Source organism: Gymnoscopelus microlampas (assembly GCF_963454915.1).
Source record: "Gymnoscopelus microlampas genome assembly, chromosome: 13".
NCBI classification, from domain to species: domain Eukaryota; kingdom Metazoa; phylum Chordata; class Actinopteri; order Myctophiformes; family Myctophidae; genus Gymnoscopelus; species Gymnoscopelus microlampas.
The window spans coordinates 39,166,458-39,188,466 of NC_139950.1; the positions used below are offsets into that span (position 1 = coordinate 39,166,458).

The 22,009-nt window shown below is 42.5% G+C and overlaps 1 protein-coding gene across 1 annotated transcript in view; it reads left to right on the plus strand.

The window, feature by feature from the left end:
- The first annotated feature begins 937 nt into the window (after positions 1-937).
- Positions 938-22,009, plus strand: part of cdh23 (cadherin-related 23) — a 306,429-nt gene continuing 285,357 nt past the window's right edge. Inside the window, exons 1-3 of the mRNA XM_084076986.1 lie at positions 938-1,012; positions 15,233-15,320; positions 20,719-20,793. Coding sequence (XP_083933112.1) covers positions 15,236-15,320; positions 20,719-20,793 — 160 coding nt within the window. The 5' untranslated portion in view covers positions 938-1,012; positions 15,233-15,235. The remainder of the gene's footprint in view (positions 1,013-15,232; positions 15,321-20,718; positions 20,794-22,009) is intronic.

The following is a 22,009-nucleotide window of genomic DNA, read 5'->3' on the forward strand; positions in this document are numbered from 1 at the left end:
TTAAATGTTTATTAAATGTGAAGTAAAAACAGAAGTCTCCCTTTTCTCGCTCAATATCTGAATTGTCTGAATGACAATGACCGACAATGACCGGTGTTTCAGTTCACTTAGAAATCCTCGGTTTGTACACTAGATGGGGCTACTACATCGACAATCTTCACATAATCCTCCAGGTGAAGACAAAACCTCCATGTCTGAATATACATTCATATTAGGCTATTCTAAATAGCCTACTACGACTTTATAGGGCTAATTTAGAATACAATAAAATATATATATATATTTTTAAAGTCACAAGTTGACTCAGATGAACAATTTTACAGGGTTAAAGTTAAACCACTTTGTTCCGATATGGTCTGCATTGGTCTCCACTCCATTCACAGGTTTGTGTATGGAACAATATGCTGTATAGAGCATTGACCAGAAGATTGTTATTTCTCTAGGTTTCACTTTGGTAGGCTACCCTATGAGAACAACCAGTAGTGCAGGCTAATTGAGGCTAAGTGTGAAACAGGTGTGTACAGTAGATGGGGCAGTTAGCTGGTATTTGCAGTAGCTTGCTAGTAGTATGGCTACTTTATACTGAACATTGTTATAGTCGTGGCGTGCTGGCAGGAAAGGGGGGAGAAGGAAGTGGGGGGGGGGCACAGAGGGGAGAGAGAGAGAGAGAGAGAGAGAGAGAGAGAGAGAGAGAGAGAGAGAGAGAGAGAGGGGGGGGGGCAGGGGGTTTGTGTGGGGGAGAGAGGGAGGGAGGGTGAGAGAGAGATAGGGATAGAGCAGGGAGTGGGGAGAGAGAGAGAGAGAGAGAGAGAGAGAGAGAAGGGAGTGTGTGTGTGTGGGGGGAAGAGAGAGAGAGGGAGAGAGAGAGAGAGAGAGAGAGAGAGCAGGGAGTGGGGGGAGAGAGAGAGAGAGAGCGAGAGCAAGTCGCAGACACTTCGCGTCGCATCACAGCAGGACAGTCAATCGAAGCTCAAAGCACTCAGTCAGCCACCGACGGACACGGAGCAGGCAGGTAGGAGGACATTATGGAAACGGAACGAGCAGCTTTTAAAAATGAGCAGAAATTATAACAGGGGTTCGGCTGAGAGACAATAAGCAGCCAGCAGGTGCATGCTTTATGAAAGAATAGCGTTTAGTCTATCCATTATGTTTTTGGGAGTACTTAAAAACATGACCCACTCGTTAAACTGTGCGTTAATTCGTCACTTATCCCCCCGAGGCGTTGATAGCAGTGCAGCGCAATGCCAATGAATGAACTCATTAAGAGTTTTATAACTTGTTTTTATTACCCGAATCTTGGCAGACAAGAGACTATAGGACCCGCAAGGTAATTGAAACAAAACAGTGTGGCGTTGTAGTTTTTGTGTGATGTTATGTTTTTATTTTTTCTCTCCCGCCTAGGGAGAGAAAAAGAAAAACATAACATCACACAATTAAGTGTCGGTGGAATATCCCTCGCTTTGATGTACAGTAGGCCTATGATATGACAGTGATACGGTCACTAGTGTGTAGTAGTGTAATGTAATGTGTGCTTTGAGGTGTCAGGTGCATGCATTGTCTTCAGGTTGCCCCGAGAGACCTCAGAGATATGCCTGCTGGGAAGCGCTGTAGTGTCGCCCCGCACTTATTTATTCATGTGTCACCTGAACGCAGCACTGGCGACGCAACGGCAGGTTAAAGAGGATCATCGAACGTTGGCTCACTTTACGAATGCATAATTGCATTCTCATTGCGTGTGAGACATGAATGCTCTCTCCTATGGCTATGATGACAGAGCCTAAAGAGAAATGCTAATGAAAGCCACATTTTTGCTTCTACCCCGTTATTTGCTTTTACTTTTTTTTGTTTTGAGGAATGTGGGCTCTCTGGGCTTGCCTCTGACTACACTTGCATTTCTTCAGCCCGGTTGCATCTTTCACATTTTGAAATAACTTTCTTTAGTAGTTCTGTCCTCCCTGAACCAGCGGCATTTGCATGATAAATGCCGCAGGTAACTATGACAGTCACCTTGTTCCATATTAATTTGCCTCTGGAGCTACGGGGTATATGGCAAGGGTGGTAATACTGGAAACGGTTATTCTGTTGCAGGTGTTCACTGCTGACAAAACAGTGGGCATTCCAAATGACACCCAAGAGTTTAAATGTAGTGTTATTTATTCCCCTTTACACTGGATTCTTACTTATTCATATTTGTGCTGTGTCATTTGATCTGAATCCAGAGGTGCCAGAGAAAATATTTGAATCTGAATTTAATCATTTTGTTGTCAGCCTTTTGCAGATTATGGAACAATATGCCATACGTCTACACCTTTAAATACACTCTGCATAAATATTCTTAATTATAGCCTACAGCGCCTTGATCCCATGGTTAACAACATTAATTTCAAAGGAGAGGCCCCTCAGGCCAGGGTGTATTGCCAAGTGCTCAGTCCGGTCTCTGGGGGGGATCTGTGTGTGTATGCTGTTGTTGGCTAAATGCCCCGAGTGATGTTTTGATTAACTTTTGGCCTTGGTAGTCCTGCCAGTTAACTGGCACAGTATCACATAGGTTGGTTGGTATAGGCTATGTAAGGCCAGAATTACAAGGACACACTTTTGGATACCAGTTAAATTGATTCATCCTGCTGAGGAAGATGGAGACCGCATGATGCCACATATTCTGCAGAAATGCACTAAGTAGGATTCTGATATACCTTACTCAGTCTGACAACACACACCTGCATGCACACGCACACACACACACACACACACACACACACACAAGCTCAAGTTTGAGGAATGGGTTATTTGTCTACACAGTGCATAGTGTGTGATTGTGATGAGTTTGAGATGTGATGCTATCTTTTCTCTCTTTAGGGCCCCGTTTTCCCATGTCTTGTTTGAGGGGAAAGCGCACGTTTTGACAGTTGCCATTTTCTGAGCGTCTCTCTTCACTAAATCCGTTCGGAATACGAGAGCAATGAGGAAAAAGAGGTAGTGGAATAGAGGGGCCACATATGTGACACAGTGACAGCCTTTTTGACTGGCAGACTGAAATGAAACCTAGTATGAGGGATAGAGGAATGAATTGCAGATCCAGCGACTTACTGGTCTCTCCTATGAGGTCTCAGAACGAGGAGGAAGCATGTGTAATGTATGAAAATGAGATAGAGAGAGAGAGGATGGAAGAATGACCAAAAGGAACAATGGTAACAGTGGTGAGAGAGGAAGGGAGTAATGGCGTGACATGAATGGAAAAAGCTGCAAGTATTGAAATGAAGCTTGTCTTTTTTTGTCCTGTGATGTTGTTGGGATTTCTGCAGCCTATTTTTGCTGTTACTAGTGTATGTGAAATGTTCCACTGGTGCAATGTTGATAGCTGTCTGTCTGCAGATGTGAAATCATGAGATCTATGTATTTCTAGGATTTCAGTTTTTTTTGGGGGGGGGTACATTTATGTTCTTTCTTTCCTTTTTTCTTTTTGTGTGATCCTGATTACATGACTCGCGATTATGATTGCAGTCATTGTATGCTTCATGTTTCCTTGGTTCCTCTCCCATTTCTCACTCTCTCCCTCTGCTGGTCCAGCTGTGCGAGGTCATTAAATCAGCCAAGGCAGCCAGGCAGAGACAGACAGACCTGAAAGCTCTGGCCTCCTGAATGGAACCCATGTCTTGACCACAGCGGATCAGTCTTACAAATACAGTGAATCAGATCTTTGATCTCATGGAGAGGGGAGGATCGATTCAATACATATTTGGAACCTTGACTCTGCCCGATGAACTCGTTCTTGTCTAGGTGCTACAGAAGCTAAGAGTTCCTTACTGTCCAGTGGTGAGATAGAAAAGTCAAATGAGCATTGCAAATTTCCTTGAAGTGAAATGGTGTTAAACATTTTGGTTTTCATTCATTACTGTATTATTTAGTGTTGGGGTACGAAGGCATTTTATCCTTACATCTCCTTATCAGGGTTTTTGGGTACATTTTTAGTGGACAGAGCATGGAAAACATCTTTGTGCAAAAATCTGTACAGCCTTGCGATTTTTGGTGAAATGAATGCACCCACAATTTCTGTGTGTGTGGGCGCAGCAGTCCGTATATTGCAGATGGGTAGCGCAAGCTGAAAGGTTTCGATAAGAGATTTTTGTTTTTTTTCGTTGAGCTTATTGAATCCAAATAATTTGCCTACTCAGCTATCAATCAACCCTTTACCATGTTCAGTTGCAGCCCCCTCAGTCTCCACACAAAGCAACTGTATCATATAGAACAAAACAAACCAAACACACACAGTTTAATGGCAGCTTTGTTGTGTGACGAATCCTCATTGTTGGTATTTATATGCATGGACGCCTGCCCTGGAGTGTGGCTGAATCAGGGGGGAGAGAGAGATTGAGGAAGGGACTCGGGACTGGGAGAAAACAAGGTGGGAGTGCAGGGTTGTGTGAGGAGAGAGGTGAAGTGTTCAGGTACAAAGGTCATGTGCACTGGAGAGGAGCTGCTAAATGGTTTGTTTTGATCTGTCAGCCCGGGATAGCGGCAGAGTACAGCTGGCTGTTGCCGGGGTGGAATGATGTGGACCCTAAACAAAGAGAGAGACAAAAGAGATGAATGAGTCTCTACAGGCTATCTCGTGCCCTTTGACACAGCTGTCTGTGTTTATGTTGTCTGGTATACACATGGGCCTCCAATGGGACAGCTATGCCAAGCTCATTACAGCCATTTGCCAAGTGGGGAGAAAGCTTGGCCAAAAAATGTGCGTTCTTGAGACGGTTTAAAACGGACAGCAATAACAACCTATGAACTTGTGTCCTTTTCCCTGGATAACTTAATGAATAGAACATAAATTAATCTGTAGGTCAGCTGTGACCTTACCTAGCTAGATGTAATGTTTATAGTTATATGGACAGATAAAAACGTGTGGGAATATCTCTTTGACTCCTTCCATCGTTACCCAACGCTAAGCTAACCTGTATGACAACATGAGTGTTTGGGTGAAAGTGTCTGTGAATTATTTTAGAATTCGAGGGCAATGGTTCACATGATAAAATCTGTAAGCATGATATTGATATAGACCTTGAGTGAATAGAAGGAAGTTTACTGATCATTGTAGAGACGGATATTCCACTGGTGCCGTATTTGCAAAACATTGCACAGTTGTGGAGGATTTGTTTAACATGATGGATTCCCAAACTGCCGTGATTAGCTTTTTAGACCATGAAAAACAACCACTCTGCAACTGCACCCCTACCCCCAAATCTAGTGATGGCAGTTGGACCAACATGAATTTTGAGGAACATCTTGAATCCTCCTGTTGGCTTGACAGTATATACAGTAGATTTTAGCATTTAGTGGAGAGGGTCAAAACACAACCAAAAACCTGTCACAAAGTGCATCATTATCCTTCCACCGAAATTGCCTCTCAAAAACACCATAAAAGCCGTCAGCTGGAGAGTGAAGATCATTTTGTCAGTCTCATCTCAGGAAAATAGAAATGTCAGCAGCCGGCAAGGTTCATGGCTCACTACATTGTTGGTGCTACTTTCAGAGTTGCATTAACACTCAGGATTCTGCTGTGTAGACCCCATTATAACTACTTTTTCATTTTTTTCTTCTTTTTGTAGGTTATTTTAAGATGTTCAGCCACCACATTACTTATCATGGGAAACACATTTTGAGAGTCCGAGTCTGTGTGTGTCAATTTTATTAAACTGTCTTCTACTCCTTTGATGTGTATTGCCAATGCAAATGTTGGAACTTAGCTATCACATTATTAAAAAACACGATGCGTCCCTTTTTTGCATATCATCAAATCCTTGGTGCTGTGTTTGAATGAGAGTTAATTAGCTTGATTTATGATGTCCATCTATTACAGTCACGCGTGTAGACGTGCATTTGGAACCTGCGCAGCATGCAGAAAGCATTGGAGAGCTCCCAGTACGGCGCAGCAGCTGTACTCTGTGCAGGATTGTTCCTCCAGTCAGCTTTCCCTTCTCAAACCGTTGCACCATCAGCCTCTGTCTATTGTTCCCGTTTACAGATGCAGCTCACCAGCACTCATCTGACAAATTCTGTTGAGTGTTTCTCCCCACTGTTGTCTCAATGTGTGGCACAGAGGGGGGCCTCTATACCGCCATTTATTTATTTATTGCCAGTTGACGCCACACTGATTTTCCCTCCATTACTGATGATGGTGTGTGTGTGTGTGTGTGTGTGTGTGTGTGTGTGTGTGTGTGTGTGTGTGTGTGTGTGTGTGTGTGTGTGTGTGTGCGCGCGCGTCAGTGGTGGAAAAAGTACTCAAAGGTTTTACTTAAGTAAAATTATCAATACTGCACTGTATAAGTACTCTGTTACAAGTAAAAGTCCGGAATTCTAAATTTACTTGAGTAAAACGCTCACAACGCGTCGCAATGCGACGCGTTGTGAGCTTGTAGATCTGCTATTTTCAAATAGCCTAGGTATAAAATAGGGCTAAAGTGGTTCATCTATGTTTTATAATGTAATCATTTATATCTGCAAAGTAACTAATAACTAAAGTTTTCAAATAATTGTAGTGGAGTAAAAGTACAATATTTGCCTCTTGAGATGTAGTGGAGTAGACGTAAAAGTATTGGAAATTGGAAATACTCAAGTACAAATACCTCAAAATTGTACTTAAGTACAGTACTTAAGTAAATGTACTTAGTTACTTTCCACCACTGACTGTGAGTGTGAGTGTGAGTGTGAGTGTGAGTGTGTGTGTGTGTGTGTGTGTGTGTGTGTGTGTGTGTGTGTGTGTGTGTGTGTGTGTGTGTGTGAGTGTGAGAGACTGTGTGAGTGTGAGAGACTGTGTGTGTGTATGTGTGCGAGCGATTATGCTTGAGCGATTGTGACATGGCCCTTGGAATGTGGTGCCTCGAAGCGTTCTCCTGTTCCTGATAATTACTGTCTCCCCGGGTCCTGCTCTGTGAGCTGGCCTAGCTCCCACCTCACAGCCCAGCCCAGACCAGCTATCTTTTGCTAAATCAAAGTGGCTGCAGGCAGGAGGCTCCAGGGGCACAGCCCAGTGTTTGTCTTGGCATGTGCCCTATAGCCTCTTATTCCCCGTTGCCCTGGCAGTGAGTCAGTTAGAGGTCTTTTATTGATAGATGGAGGATGAGGTTCAACTTCACTCTGTCAATGCTAATACAGTGAGGGCTGCAACTATCGTTTATTTTCTTTGCGATTAGTCTATCGATTATTTTCCATAATAATCAAATATTTGAAAAGTGTGCTTAAATGTTTTTTATTTACATTTTGTATACATCTACAAATCCACACAAAATAGATAAAATAAATATTTTCTAATCGACTAATTCCATTAGTCTGATTTACCACTTTTAGACCTGGAAAGACCTATATACGTTGTTATACCTTTAGATCTGGGAAAGCCTCGGTGTCATTTTAGATGCTGCTATGTATTAGGTTAGGATTTAGAAGGCGTCTGGTCTAAATGGGTTACGCTGTATATTATGCTTTGTCATACAACGGTATCAAGCTAAAACAGCAAAAATAAGCTCACAACGCGCCACAATGTGACGCAAAGTTACGGGTGCGTGTGCTTGTAGAGCAGCAATTCTTTGCTATTTTTGCTGCTGCATTTAAATTACTTGTTTAAGAATACAAAAAACTATTACCGGTATTTGATTGAAGTCATTTTTTTGAATAATACATTAAATCGATTTGTTTGATTAATAGTTGCACCCCTTCTTTGCTCCCTTTGTGCTGCGGTGGAAGCTGTCCTTGTCACCTTCAGAGACTGATCTCTACTATGACATGGGTAGGCTTCCTATTAAAGATGAGCTCATTTTTGCTTACTGACCATTGGTGTATACAGAATTTGCATGCCGTCGGTCACTTCATATAACACCTCACAAAAGGGAGTATTGAAATGACTCAGTCAGAGCATTGACACTGACTCACATCTCATCACAACGCTGTCCAAACGACATTCCGTTGACATCTCACTCTCATCATGCATGTGAGGGCTGCTGAGTCAGGCTTTGCAGAGAGCCACGTCTTTGTGTGTATTTGTCATGTTGGCGATGAAGAGATTTGAAGGGCAGCAAAGGAGGCGTTAGATCAGATCATCAGTGCAGGGCCGTCACCCCCCCCCCCCCTCCCTTTACGCCACCAAATGTTCTTTAATCAGCCTCTGATCGCTTTGCTAATGAGTGATGGCTTTTTTATGGGGACTGAGGGCAGGCAGAAATCTGCCATTGGTTGGCGATATGATAATCCACAGATTTTGCTTCTGGCCGGGGGCCACGCCTCCTTTGAGAATGGGGCTTGTGAACTTAAGACTAGCCAGATACAATTATCACGTAATCAATACTATTGAGTGCTGTAAGGCCAGCAGATACGGCCCTGTGGGCAGGTGAGACGCTCTCTCTGGAGAGAACCCAGCAAGCCGGCCAGATATTACTCTTCACTTTACACTGCCTTGATCACACATTTCTGGCAGATAAGCGATAGGATAGCAACTCTCATTGAACAGACCTGGATTTCAGCCAGTCCCAGTGTTCCCTCAAAACTGTATGTTTGTTTGTTTACTCCAGCAAAAGAGTTCATAGAGTCCATACAGTATTTGAGTCTGGGAAACCTGAACCTCAGATCAGAGGCTTGTTGATAGATACAAAAATATATAGATTTTCAAATGGATGATATGCCTAAACATAAGACTCAGTGGTAGTCAATAACCATTCCTGCGATAAAATGGCAGGAGTGGAGTCAAAATATTTGAAAATTCAAAATTAAACAACTACAATATTATTGGTGTTCTTGGTTTAGACCAAGAACGGTTCCGGCAGAGAAAGTGAGAGCAAAAACGTTTGAACAGAGAAGTTAAAACTAGCCCATTAAGACCTGAAGCCGATTCTACAAATGTCTTCTTATCCCAACAGTTTTCTGAAAAACGCATGTTTCTATATGAGTGGTTCTCAAACTTTTTCATGTCAAGGACCCCCAAAATTATATGTATTTGGCCGTGGACACCCATCTCAAAATAGTTTGTTCCAGGGACCCCCAGAAGCAAAGATCTGAGTTACAAATGTTCGCTTTAAAACTATATATATTCAAAGACTTGCACACATTTTCAAGTTTTTTCTAAAATAGCAGATCTACAAGCTCATAGCGCGGCACCACGCTATGAGCTTGTATATCTGCTATTTTTGGATAGCCAAAGTGTAAAATAATGCTTTTTAGCTCAAATCAAAAAGTGACACAGATGCGTTCCAGGTCTTAATGGGCTAGAAAGGAAAACGCAAAGAAAGACGGAGAGATGGAGTGAGAGATGGTCGCGGTGGGGGTGAGGGGTGGGCCGGAGGTTCAGACGAGCAGTGACTTTGACAGTAGGGGAGAGTCAGTGAAAGAGAGCAGGGTCCCCGTCCTGAGGAGTGAGGGCGAGATGGATAGTGACAATGTAGATGAGGAGGACAAAGAGAGAGAGAGTGTCAGAGTGGGCAGTGCTGCAATGTGGGGACAGCGCACGTTGACAGCCACCTCACTGGCCAGCCTGTCCTCTGCAGATAATTGCCCTAGGCATGACTGATTGCTTAGCAGACCGCTTGGCCCGTTCTTCAGGCGCTTGGCTAAGTCTGAAGTGAGAAGTTGAACCAACCTTTACACTAATAATTAACTCACCTGTATTGTAAGGGCACACACTTCATTGTACATGGACTGCCGTGCCGTGTTCCTTGTGCCTATAGGACATACTGTACAGTGCCCCAAAACATTCTCTTTTTCCCCCCAAATTGTTTATTGTTGTCTCCGCCAGGAGACTATCTTTTCGTTCTCGTCCTTCCATGTGTCCACCAAGCTAACATTGGTCAAGCTTCACGTGACACGTGACATATCTTTTGAAGTGAGGTAAGACAGGATTAATCAGGAACAGTACTGGCGGAGACCTGCACATTTTCTGGTTTTATTTGGAAAATGCAGTGGACAATCATTTTTCATATCCCATGTACAAACAAATTCCTTAGTGCAATTCCAAAGGTTTTTCTTCCCCCCCCCCCTTTCAGTGATGTCCTTTCTTTTTTTTAAGTGCTCCCAGTCGGATTCAGTTCGATTTATAGGTATTCCAATGTCTCTTTATACTGTAGTTCTCACTTTCTCCTCAGATGTAGTATGTCCTGTTGCCTATGATTTTGGTGCCCCATCTCGGGATGGCGCCCTAGGCTGTATCACCCTCTGTCCTAGCTCTGGTCCATAGCGTTAGAAGGAGTTCTCCGCATACCGCCTGTAGGGCAGCCTCTCCACTTTAGTAAAAATAAAGCATACACTTTTGATATTCACCAAAACAAAGATGGTTTAATGTGTTGAAAGCCTACTCTCCTTGGTGGAAAGACTCTCAGCCCCCCCACCTTCCATGTAAAATACACTTTTTGGCCAGAAAAGAAAATGGAAGGAAAAATAAAAAAGTGTTACTCCACTGTGCCCCCTACAGATCTTGTCAATTGAAACATTCCATTGACCAGATCTGTAGGGCCCGGGGAGCAGTGGAGTAACAAAAAACAAATCCATCCGGTGGAATATCTTCTTTTTTGGCCAAACATTTTAGGTGGGGGGCTCAGAGTGTTTCCACCAAGCAAAGTAGGCTTTCAACATCTTGAAAACCGTCTTTGTTTTGGTGCGTAGCGAAAGTGTATTCCTTATTTTTACTAAAGTCGAGAGGCTGCGCTACCGGGGGGTACAGTATGCGGGCAATGCCCGAAAAGTCACATTGCGTCAAGGAGAACTCCTTCTAACGCTATGGACCAGAGCTACCTCTGTCCTAATATCACCCCCTCACCCAGGTCAAATGAAGGCTAGGTACGTCATAAATCTATAATCGTGTGCACCCAGTGTGGATACGATGCAACTGCAAAGTTATGGGTATAGATTTAGCCTGCGGTTATGGGAATGATACATGTATACACTCTATACGCCACTGGACTGACTTGGGCCCAGATGGATCGCAATACTGCAGCAGGAGAAACTGTTCCGTGTTCAGCATCCGCCCTCTTGACACACAGTGTGTCTCAGCTGGTATCCATCATTCAAACTCATCCATCCGTCATCTCAGAGATGTCCTTTAGTGTTTGGAAGAGGGATTAGTGATGAGACTGGCTAAGGTGTGGGTGACTTTCTATGGTGTGTGTATTTGTGTGTGCAGATGTGCACATGTGCATACAGTACATGTGTATGTCCATGTATGATAGAACCACTGTGAAACAGTTTGTAAATCGGACGTTTCTTTATATTGTATACAAACTAGAAAGGGGTGCTCTGCGGAAAGTATATCTCCGCGAGGCTGGGTTGCCTAGCCAGGGCTGTGTAAGTCATGGGTTGCACCATTGCAGCCGCATTTGTAGCATGCCCTATGGGAGAAGCTTTTGGCGGTGCGCTCTTATAGAGGCCCCTCAACATGTGATCTCAATTTGGGTTTGATTTGACTGGATGTTGCGTCCATGATGTATGGTGTTTTTGGCAATGAATATGCCCCTGGCTGCCACTCAGGCAAACAGTATGGGAAAAAGCCCTGTTTGACTCATTGTCACATTACTCCTGTGATAACTTGTACCTAATTTGATGGGGGGGGGGGGTCATGTTTCTGCAACAAACAGTCAGTGACAGGGAAAGTGAAGTAAGTTGACTATATGTAGACTTAATACATGTACAAACTCAAGCTAACTGTGTGTTTTGGCTGCTGTAGAGTCTGAAGTGTTCATTTAAAAATGGAACATAACTCAATATGTACAGTAAACAGAACTTGAGATACACAAAACTTTGCTGTACAGACAGCCAAGAATGTGTTCACACTGATTAGGCTTGTGCCAGCCTGATCATCCCCACCTTCGCATATCACAAAAGAACACAGGTGTACCTGGAGATTGCTCTGAGGTCTCTCTCACTGCGCTATTTGGGTATTGGCTCTGATAATGCGTGCGTTTCCTGTAGGAATAGACTTGGCAGACTTGAAAAATGCTCCAGGACAATGCAGGTAATAATAACCGCCTCCAGCATGTTTATGAAACAAACTGTAGGTGAGTAGATTAGAGGGAAGTGTATTCTTCTCAAGGTAAGGTTGTATCATGGCCGTGGGCAGCCTGATGTGACTGTGTAGTCGCTGTGCGGGAGTTCCTAGTTTGTGGACATTTAACCCATTAAGACCGGGAACGCATCTGTGTCATTTTTTTATTTCTTTTGGCTATTCAAAAATAGCAGATATACAAGCTCATAGCGCGGCACCGAGTGCCGAGCTATGAGCTTGTAGATCTGCTATTTTCTGAAAAATATATATATTTTTCAAAGCGATCATTTGTAACTCAAATCTTCACTTCTGGGGATTCTAGAAATGTCTTCTAAATCCTAAAAGTTTTTTGTATTTTTTACTTGCTATATATCAGTGTTTCTCAAACATTTTTCATGTCAAGGACCCCCAAAATGATATGTATTTGTCCGTGGACCCCCATCTCAAGATATTTTGTTCCAGGGACCCCCAGAATCAAAGATTTGAGTTAAAATGTATATATATATATATATTCAAAGATTTGCACACATATTTCACAATTTTCCTAAAAATAGCAGAACTACAAGCTCATAGCGCGGCACTCGGTGCCGTGCTATGAGCTTGTATATCTGCTATTTTTGAATAGCCAAAGAAATCTAAAAATGACACGCAGATGCGCTCCCGGTCTTAATGGGTTAATGGAGTTACACAGAAGTTTCTCAATCTCCGACTCCTACTGAGTGGACCTAATCCCCCTCTCTGCTACAGGAAGCAAAGGATTAGAAGAAGTAAAGAGTGAGAGAGAGAGAGAGGGTGGGCTAAGGTCTTGTGAGCTCAGCAGGAGAGAGGGATGGATGGATGGATGGATTGAAGGAGAGAAGGATGGCAGGAAGGTGGTGGGGAATAAAACATAGCGGAAAAGAGCCCATGCAGGCAGCCCTTGTTGGAGGAGGTGAAGGGTATATTTACAATAATGCTGAGGAAACAACATTCCAAATGGAAACAAATGCGCCTAGTTAAACTGACACACATGCAGAGGCGACACACACACACACACACACACACACGCACGCGCGCACTAAATGTATCTCACACACACACACACACACACACACACACACACACACACACACACACACACACACACACACACACACACACACACACAAACACAAACGGAAGCACTCGCACCACAATATATAGGCTATTCTTTACCTTGCCCTTCTTTCTCCCTCACCTGTACATTCCGCCCCCCCCCCCCCCGCCTCATTATCTGCCTTTAAATTATTCTTGGCACACAATTTTTCTTAAATATAGTCTATCATTAACAGCCCCTCAGCAACAGAACAGCAAAGGGCAGCACAGAGCAGCATCATGTTTACTGTTACTTTTTGTGGTGTTTCTCGTACCAACGTCTCTGAAATGTCCTGCTCCTTGGTCAAATGCCCGAGGGACGCTACAGCTACAGTATGTCTGTATACTTGTGCCCCCAGGGGGAGTTTTTGCTGTGAGACAAAACAAAGTGTTTTTGTTTTTTGGAAGGAATTTAGAAAGATGACCGCTGAACGTGAAATTGTCAGCAAATTAATTTGTTGACCACCGGAGCCTTGTTAGGGCATGGTGTTATATGGGTATGCGATGGGGAGGGAGCAAAAAAGAGAAGGAAAGAGGAAAAAAGAGGGAACGCGAGCAGAGAGAGAGAGAGAGAGAGAGAGAGAGAGAGGGAGGGAATGCCAGTGAGATGTAATGAATAATGAAAGGCTGATCTCGGGGAAGACAGCTAAGGTTTCTACATGATCTGAGCTGTCTGCTGACAGGCCCTTATGCCATTGGAGACACACACACACACACACACACACACACACACACACACACACACACACACACACACACACACACACACACACACTTGTCGCCTAGCTACACGCTTTATGAAAGCAAACACGGCTGTGAGCCTACCTTCTGCGCCTTGTATTTGTGTGTGTGTGTGTGTGTGTGTGTGTGTGTGTGTGTGTTCAACTGTGCATGGTGTGTTTATGTGTGTGCGCATGTGTAAGGGCGTCCATGCATGTGAATGTGAGCGCGTGGGGTAAGAGTAAGTGTGTGAGATAGGGTCAGTGAGCAAACATGGCAGTCCAACCTCAGCCTATTGGAGAATGCTTGTGTAATGTCCTGGCAATGGCGCTACCACCGTCCCCTCGTCCAACCAGTGACATTGACACTAAATACCGGTAAACAAACAACCAGTAGTATCCGACGGGCTGCAATTAGCTTAATTATGCCCTCCGCACATTAAGTGTGATTACACGTCATTAATTTCGACCTTACAGTTGGCTCGGTGGAGCTGCGCCAGATGAGCACTCACAGCATTTACACTTTTTGCGTCGCGCCAGACAGTGAATTTTTCCCAGACAATTAACGACACGACGTCTTGATTATGGTTATTAACCCATTCAATGCGGGGAAACGCATCTGTGTCCCTTTTTAGATTTGAGCTATAACCATTATTTTATACTTTGGGTATTCAAAAATATCAGATCTATAAGCTCTGAGCTTGTAGATCTGCTATTTTTTGAAAACTCTTGAAAATGTTTGCATATTTTTTAAAGCGAACATTTTGAACTAAACTCTTTACTTCTGGAGGTCCCTGGAACAAAATATTTTACAAATGTTCGCTTTAAAATATATATATTCAAATATTTGCACACATTTTCCACGAATTTTCAAAAAAATAGCAGATCTTGCAAGTTCAGGATGAGCTTGTAGATCTGCTATTTTTGAATAGCCAATGAAATCTTAAAATGACACAGATGCGTTCCCGGTCTTAACGGGTTAAAGACTGCACTGTAGATCAGCCGCTGCCGAGAATTCCCCTTCTGCTTGCAAACTTGAAACGCCACAACAAACGAACACACACACACACACACACATACACACACACACACACACACACACACATGCACACATGCACACATACAGATGGGGGCTGCTGCTTCAAGGCTGCGTAGACATAGCTTTGTTGTCCCTCTAACTTTACTGATCACACCATCATCTCCTACTCGCTTTAACAGTAATCACCTAACATAAAAGAGCGCCGTTCCTTTACAATGTGACTGTAGGACATTAAATGGCAATGACTGTTCATTAAAACTGTAGTGTGACTAATTAACCACTGGCTTGTGTGATTTTTACCTCTCTCTGTGTGTGTGTGTGTGTGTGTGTGTGTGTGTGTGTGCGTGTGTGTAGGCGATGTCGTGGAGTGTGGGTTCAGGTGACAGGATGCCACTGGCCAGGTTCCTCCTTCCCTTCCTCATCCTCCAACCTTTCTGTGAAGGTGAGTTCCTGTCAAATGTAACTGTCCAAATGTCCCAACAGTTCTCTGACCTTTTATTTATTCGACAGTAGGGCTGTGAACCGTCTGCTATCTCACGATTCGATTGTAAAAATGATTCTCTATTCAAAACGATTCTCGATTCAAAACATAGGATTTCAGGATCTACTTCAGTCTGCTGCTTTTATAATTCTAAAGGTTTTATCAACTGATAATAATGATGTAATAATGTAAACACACAAAGGTAAATCCAAGACAACATGTCTCATTTATTCATGCTTGCACACATTTTAACTTGTACAAAACGTATCAATAACTCCTGAGTCTGACACTCAGTTACTTAGTTACCAGAACAATAAATTAAAGTAATAAAACTGCTGTAACATAAATAAAATGAGTAGGCTTAGGCTATCTGCCAGCCCAGAACTTGCCACTTCTCAAAAATGTTATTATAGAAAAATGAATAAAAAAGATAAAAAAGATTTAAAAGAAAAAACACTTTCAATCTGGCGGCCCTGGTATTGGCATGTCATTTTCAAATTATTATATATTTTTTTAATAGCAAAAATAGAAGATCTACAAGCTCACAATGCATTGCATTGTGACGTGGCCGTAGATTTTTCACTGCTCATCATACGACAAAGTATTACAGTATTACAGCATATCCATGGTCATTATGGGTTATAGTTAACAATGGATGCCAGATGTCAAACAATATCATCATGCCTGATTACATCAGCAGGTACTAAAACATTTATTTAACCAATATCAAGGCATGCACCTGTCAATCAATTTCCCACACAGAGCTATGACACATTATGCTAGACAGGGCGGTGTTACTATGTTGAATGTCAACAAATATGACTGCCACGCAATCTCTTGTTAGAGCTAAACAGCACACTAAAATATGTTTCTGACTGTATACATTTGAAGTGAGAAATGGGGGCAATACAGAAACTTCATTCAGCACTGCCTTGTTTGATATGTTTTACTTTGTGAACCAGTGTGACATCCCGGCGAGTCATGGTACTCACCAGTGGTCAAAATCAGAGCTCATAAAAGATGAACTGCGTCTGGAGGTTGGGAGCATAGACATATAAAGGTAGACGCCTCCTCCGGCTCTGAGAATAAAACAGGGGTATTTTTATACAACTAGATTCTGACAAGTCCCGGAAAACACGTGATGTGATTGGTCAGTAGTCAGGAAGCTTGCCTTCTCAAAAATGGCGGCCGCGATACAGGTCGCTCCAACTGCAGAGGCCAATGAGGTATCTAGGTTTCTATCTCTATGGTTGGGAGCCCCAGTGCATTTCAACCCCACCCCCATTGCTGTGATTGAATAGTCCCTCTTTCACAAGGAAATACATCACAATACGGAAATTAATTGGATGGTCGACAGACCTACTCATGGCATCATCACAGTATGCAACACGCTGACATTGTGATCTTAATGACCACAAGCTTCGTCAGTTCAGAAATGTCACAGCATCAATAAATTAAAAGATGAGCAATTAAACCAGTTTGAATGCTTCCGCTGAAGGTCAGGATATCTTTGCAACTGGATTGATTCGGGAAGAGTTTTACTAGCTCACAGTTTATTTCAAATCAGTTTAAGAAGTGCTCCATCGTCAAATAGGATGTCTGTTACATTTGCGACATTAACTGTGTCGATCGATGCAATACCCTTTGTTTACATGAAATACCAGCTGGAAGAACACAGTTGTTCGGTCCCATTTTCAACATGGTGCTTGTTCTGACTGTTCCTTCATAACCACATGAACCCTAGCATCCCTATTCTGGGTGGAACATTTGGCGAAAATAACAGCAGAAAACAGGAGGGGGCCTACTATAGAGCCCTTGTGAATCTGGTGAACTAGGTATAGGGTTTAAGTAGTTAATTCACAAAATTCACTGTGAAGGCTTGGTTCTCAAACAGTTCTCGGGTCTATGTCATTCTTGCAACAGAAAGTCTGCACGGTGACATACGCACATGGACAATCTGTATTTCTTTCCATTACCACCATGTATTTATCATTACTCTGACCAATAATGACATGGTGATAAGTTAGACTGAAGTATTACTTTAAACTACTGTACTGTGATTGGTTTAACAGTGAACAATCTGTTGGGTCAAGAAATAACTTGCTATATAAAATTGCTTAAATCATTTCGGAGTATATGGTCAGGGCCGTAGCCTATGAATCACTAAACATACAGTAATTCTGCCCGGACGGCTACGGTAGTGGTCCGGACACCTAGGCTGCTGATGCAGCCTGACAGAGCATTGCGGGTTCGAATCCCGATCCCGAAGACTTTTGCTGCGTGTCATTCCCCATCTCTCTCTCCCCATATCCTGTCAGACTACTGTACTATCTAATAAAGGCAGAAAAAAGCCCCCCCCCCCCAGACATCTGTTTACTATGAGACAGACATTTATTTGCTAAAATATAAAACGGATGATATTATGCTACTATAAGAGACAAGCTGTTCAGACCAGGAATTGATTATAAATTATACAGAATCTCCTGATTTAGAAGTTGTACAGGAGCTCTTGATCAGAAGTTGTACAGAAGCTCTTGCCTCCTTGTATTGCTGATGATCAAAAGTCCCTAAAAAACTCTTTTTCATCTCTCTGTCTCTGGCTGTTACCTTCTTGTGTCTTCTGCCACTGCTCTTTATTCCAGTTGTTTTGTTCCCAGTGACAGGCTGTCTCCCGTATTAGTCAAATACAGACAGTGAAAAGACAAAGCAAGCACAAAACAGAGAGCTAGCGCGGGGGAATGTCATGGAAGTCCTCTAGAGGAGATAAGATAGAGATGGGTGTCCTCTGTCTGACATCTGACTGTCTAAACTGTGAATTCATGCCGGTGATGAAACGCCGTTCCAACTTGCATCACACAACCATTACAGATTTACTTCTTAATCCTGTGTTGAAATAATTAAAATAGCAAAGGTTGTTATTTTTCTTTTTCCCATTTGCATGATCCATTCTTTGTGTGTGTGCGTGTGTGCGCGCACGCACGCGCGTGTGTATACTTATACAAATATATATATTTGTTTACTTTTAGCCTATATTCTCTTTTCTTTGTCCACATTTTTAACCTGTCATTCCGTCATCTCTCCCTTCTTGTCTTCAACTCGTCTTGTCTGGTGCTTCCGTTAAGCCAGGGGAACCACTTTAAAAGACACTGTGTGTGTGTGTGTGTGTGTGTCTATAAGACTAAGAGCGAACGAGAGATAAAGAGAGATAGAGTTGTGACGCTGTGCTGTTGGAAGTCACAGTGAGACAGGCAGGAGACACCTCCAATCACACACAGTGCAAGGAGCAGCGGTGAAAAGTTATTAAGTGAATGTCACAACCTTTTTCCATCAACCTCAATGAGTTTATCAAGGGCTTTTCGCTTCAGATGCATTCAGCTGCTCCCCCCGCCCTCCCCGTCGCATCCCATCCTTGCTCACACATCTCGTTCGCCTCCTCTCCGCTAGTATTACATTTCCTGCACCTGAATCTCTCTCCCTCTCTCTCAGTCTCTCTCTCTCTCTCTCTCCTCATTCCTGTCTCTAACCCATTAGCACACTGACCCTGTGCTCCGCTTTTAGCTCTACCTCCCTGATCCAGTAAAAGGAAGGGAGGATCGGATCATATCGTGGGAATGGGGCGATAATGGTGGGGGGGGGGGTTAGTGTAATCCTCATTCGTGATGCGACACCTCAGAGTAATTAGCCCTCGGATACGGAAAGGAGCTTGTTAGCCCCCCCCACCACAACCATGAAACGCGCTCGGTGTTCAGAGCATGTGATAAAGAGAGGAGCCAGTACCTTCCTCTGCATGGGCGAGCAAAATGACTGTGCGAGAAAACAAGAAGACACTCCCATGTTCAAAGGGAGTGATTCTATCAAACACACACACGCACGCAGAAATGCATGCTCATGCACGCACACACACACGCAGACTCTCTCTCTCTTTCACTCACACACACACACACACACACACACACACACACACACACACACACACACACACACACACACACACACACACACACACACACACACACACACACACACACACACTCACTTCAAACACGATGGCCTCTTACCTCCCTAGTCACACCGCCTGGCTGATCAAAGCACATCAGCTTGGTCATTCAAACAAAACAGCTTGTATCCTGCTGGCCTCTTTTTCCAATTTTTTTTTGTACTATATGGCTTCAGAAGGGCTTCTACTTTTTATCTCCCAAATGTCAACTTTTCAACAAGTTAGATAAACACTTTGCTATTTTCACAAGGACAATCATACATGTTTAAAATCTTGCCCTTGGTTTTAACTGTTTTTTTGTGGACTCCACGGTTATGAAATCCTAAATGTATAAAGCACCATGCTAATAAAAAACAAACAAACATGAAAATCGTATGGTAAAGTATCATATACTTCATAATTACTGATCACTTACATAATTTATTTTGGCCAGGAGCATAGTTTTATTATAATTATCATAGTTGTAATACATTATAACCCACAAACACACATCCATTTCAAAGTTCTGTATCTTCGTCCAGGTGGCATGAGTCTGAAGTGACGATGTAGGGGATCAGTGTCATTTGCTATTGTGAGTGCTAAACATGTGATGGCTTTATTGTTCATACTGTATCAGAAAGTGTGGTTGTGGGAAGTCCGACAGTACGTTTTCTGCATCAAAGTGAAAAGCAAAGACATAGCAAAAGGCTGAATGTCTTTACATGGCCGGGAGCAAGTCAAAAATACATCATATGAAAATTATAGCCGCAAATTCTTTGCATCAAATTATGCACAATAGTTGATGCTATTGTTATTCATAGAGGTTGATGCCTTCTTTCATGATAAAATGAATGGCCTTGCTGCTAAATATTCTCGTTCTGTGTGGTTGTACTCATGACACAAATAATAGTTCAAAAATATATACTTCCGAGTGAATTAATCGCACAAATAAAATGCTGCGGGTGTGTAAGGACTTTAAGGACCTTCAGGGTCATCAGGGGAACACTTCTTATAGTGGTTCATATTGGTCGCGGACCAATCTTTATGGGTCGCGAGTAAATATCTCTAAATATGTTTTCTGTTTCCTACAGTTATATATACATTATTTAAAGTTTAGACAAAAAAATCTTTTTCCAAAATGATTTCATAAATAAAATGAAAAATGTGTTTATAAAGCATCATAATTAGTTTATGAGTTAAAAAGTACGCAATTATAAGCCGATTATAATGCCTTATGAATATCTTCATAATGCATTATAGACATGGGATGCATAGCAAGTGTTACCGTCATGGGTTTTACATTTCAATCTCTTTTTTTTATTCTGTATTTTGTGACCTATTGTAATGTGATCCACCTTTCTTCCTCTGTTCCATTTGTCACAGCCTCCAATCAGCCACCGCGCTTCCAGAACTATTTCTTCCAGTCCTACCTTCTCATCTACGAGAACGCAGCTGTCGGTGAGTCTCCAGTGTAACATGGTGTGTCAGTGTGTCACGTCTGATGTGTGTGCGCCTGGTGGGTTTGAAGAAAGTTAAGCTGTCTTTTCACGGCACTGTGTCAACTGTGTTTACTGCTCAGTAATGTGTGGTGTCCCGCGTGAGTTAGTCACACGTAGATGTAGAAAAGAACAACTATCGAAAGTATTTAAGAATGTCAAATAGGAAAATGATGATAATAATAATAATGATAACAATAGTAATAATAATAATACACCTTATTTGTGTAGCTCTTTTTTTTAAACAAGGTGCTTTACAAAAACAAGATGCAAATTACAAGAACAATAACATGACATATAAAAATTGTAAAAGTAAAAGTGTTGACATAAAAGTATCTTTTCAGAAGTCATTTAAAAGATGACACTGACTTTGCTAGCCTTTAGATCCTCTAGAAGGGAATTTCGAGGCTTTGGTGTCTAGGCCGCAAAAGCCCGTTTGCCCCAGGTAATGAGGCGAGATTTAGGGACAACCAAGAGGGCCCTAGCTGAGGATCTCAGGCTCATACGAGACCAGCATATGTAAACTGTTACTAGCAGCCTGGCCTTGTAGGGCTTTAAATGTCATCAGTAAAATATTAAATTCAATTTAATTCAAGGCAACCAATGAAAAGAAGCAAGGATGGATGTAATGTGGTCGTGCTTCTTAGACTTGATTAAAAGTCTAGCAGCTGAATTTTGCACCAGATCGGAGATAGCTTTTTACTGAGCCCTGAGTACAGGGAGTTACAGTAGTGTAATCAGGTCTAAATAAAAGCATGAATGACCTTTTCAGTGTGTGCCAGAAATACTTAATTGTGGCTATGTTTTCTTGCTGGAGGTACCATGATTGTACAACCCTTGTTACTTGACCATCAAAGGAGACGTCACAGAGTAAAACGTTCAGAGATATCCAGTGCATATTATCAGAGAATTTAAATGGACCTGAATGGACCCAAAATGTACCACTGGGGAACACTAAGGTGGGAAAGAGATGAGGATTACCATAGAAAAGCTTTTATCAGTGAGGTAGGAGTGAAACAATCAAGCACTGAGTCCCCGATGCCCAACCCATTAGGCGGTTGATTAAAATTGTATGGCTAAGTGTGTCAAAAGCAAAGCTAAGATCGAGAAGGATTACATTTGAGCAGTCACCAGAGTCAGTGGCAAGCAATAGACAATTGGTGACCTTTAATAGTGTT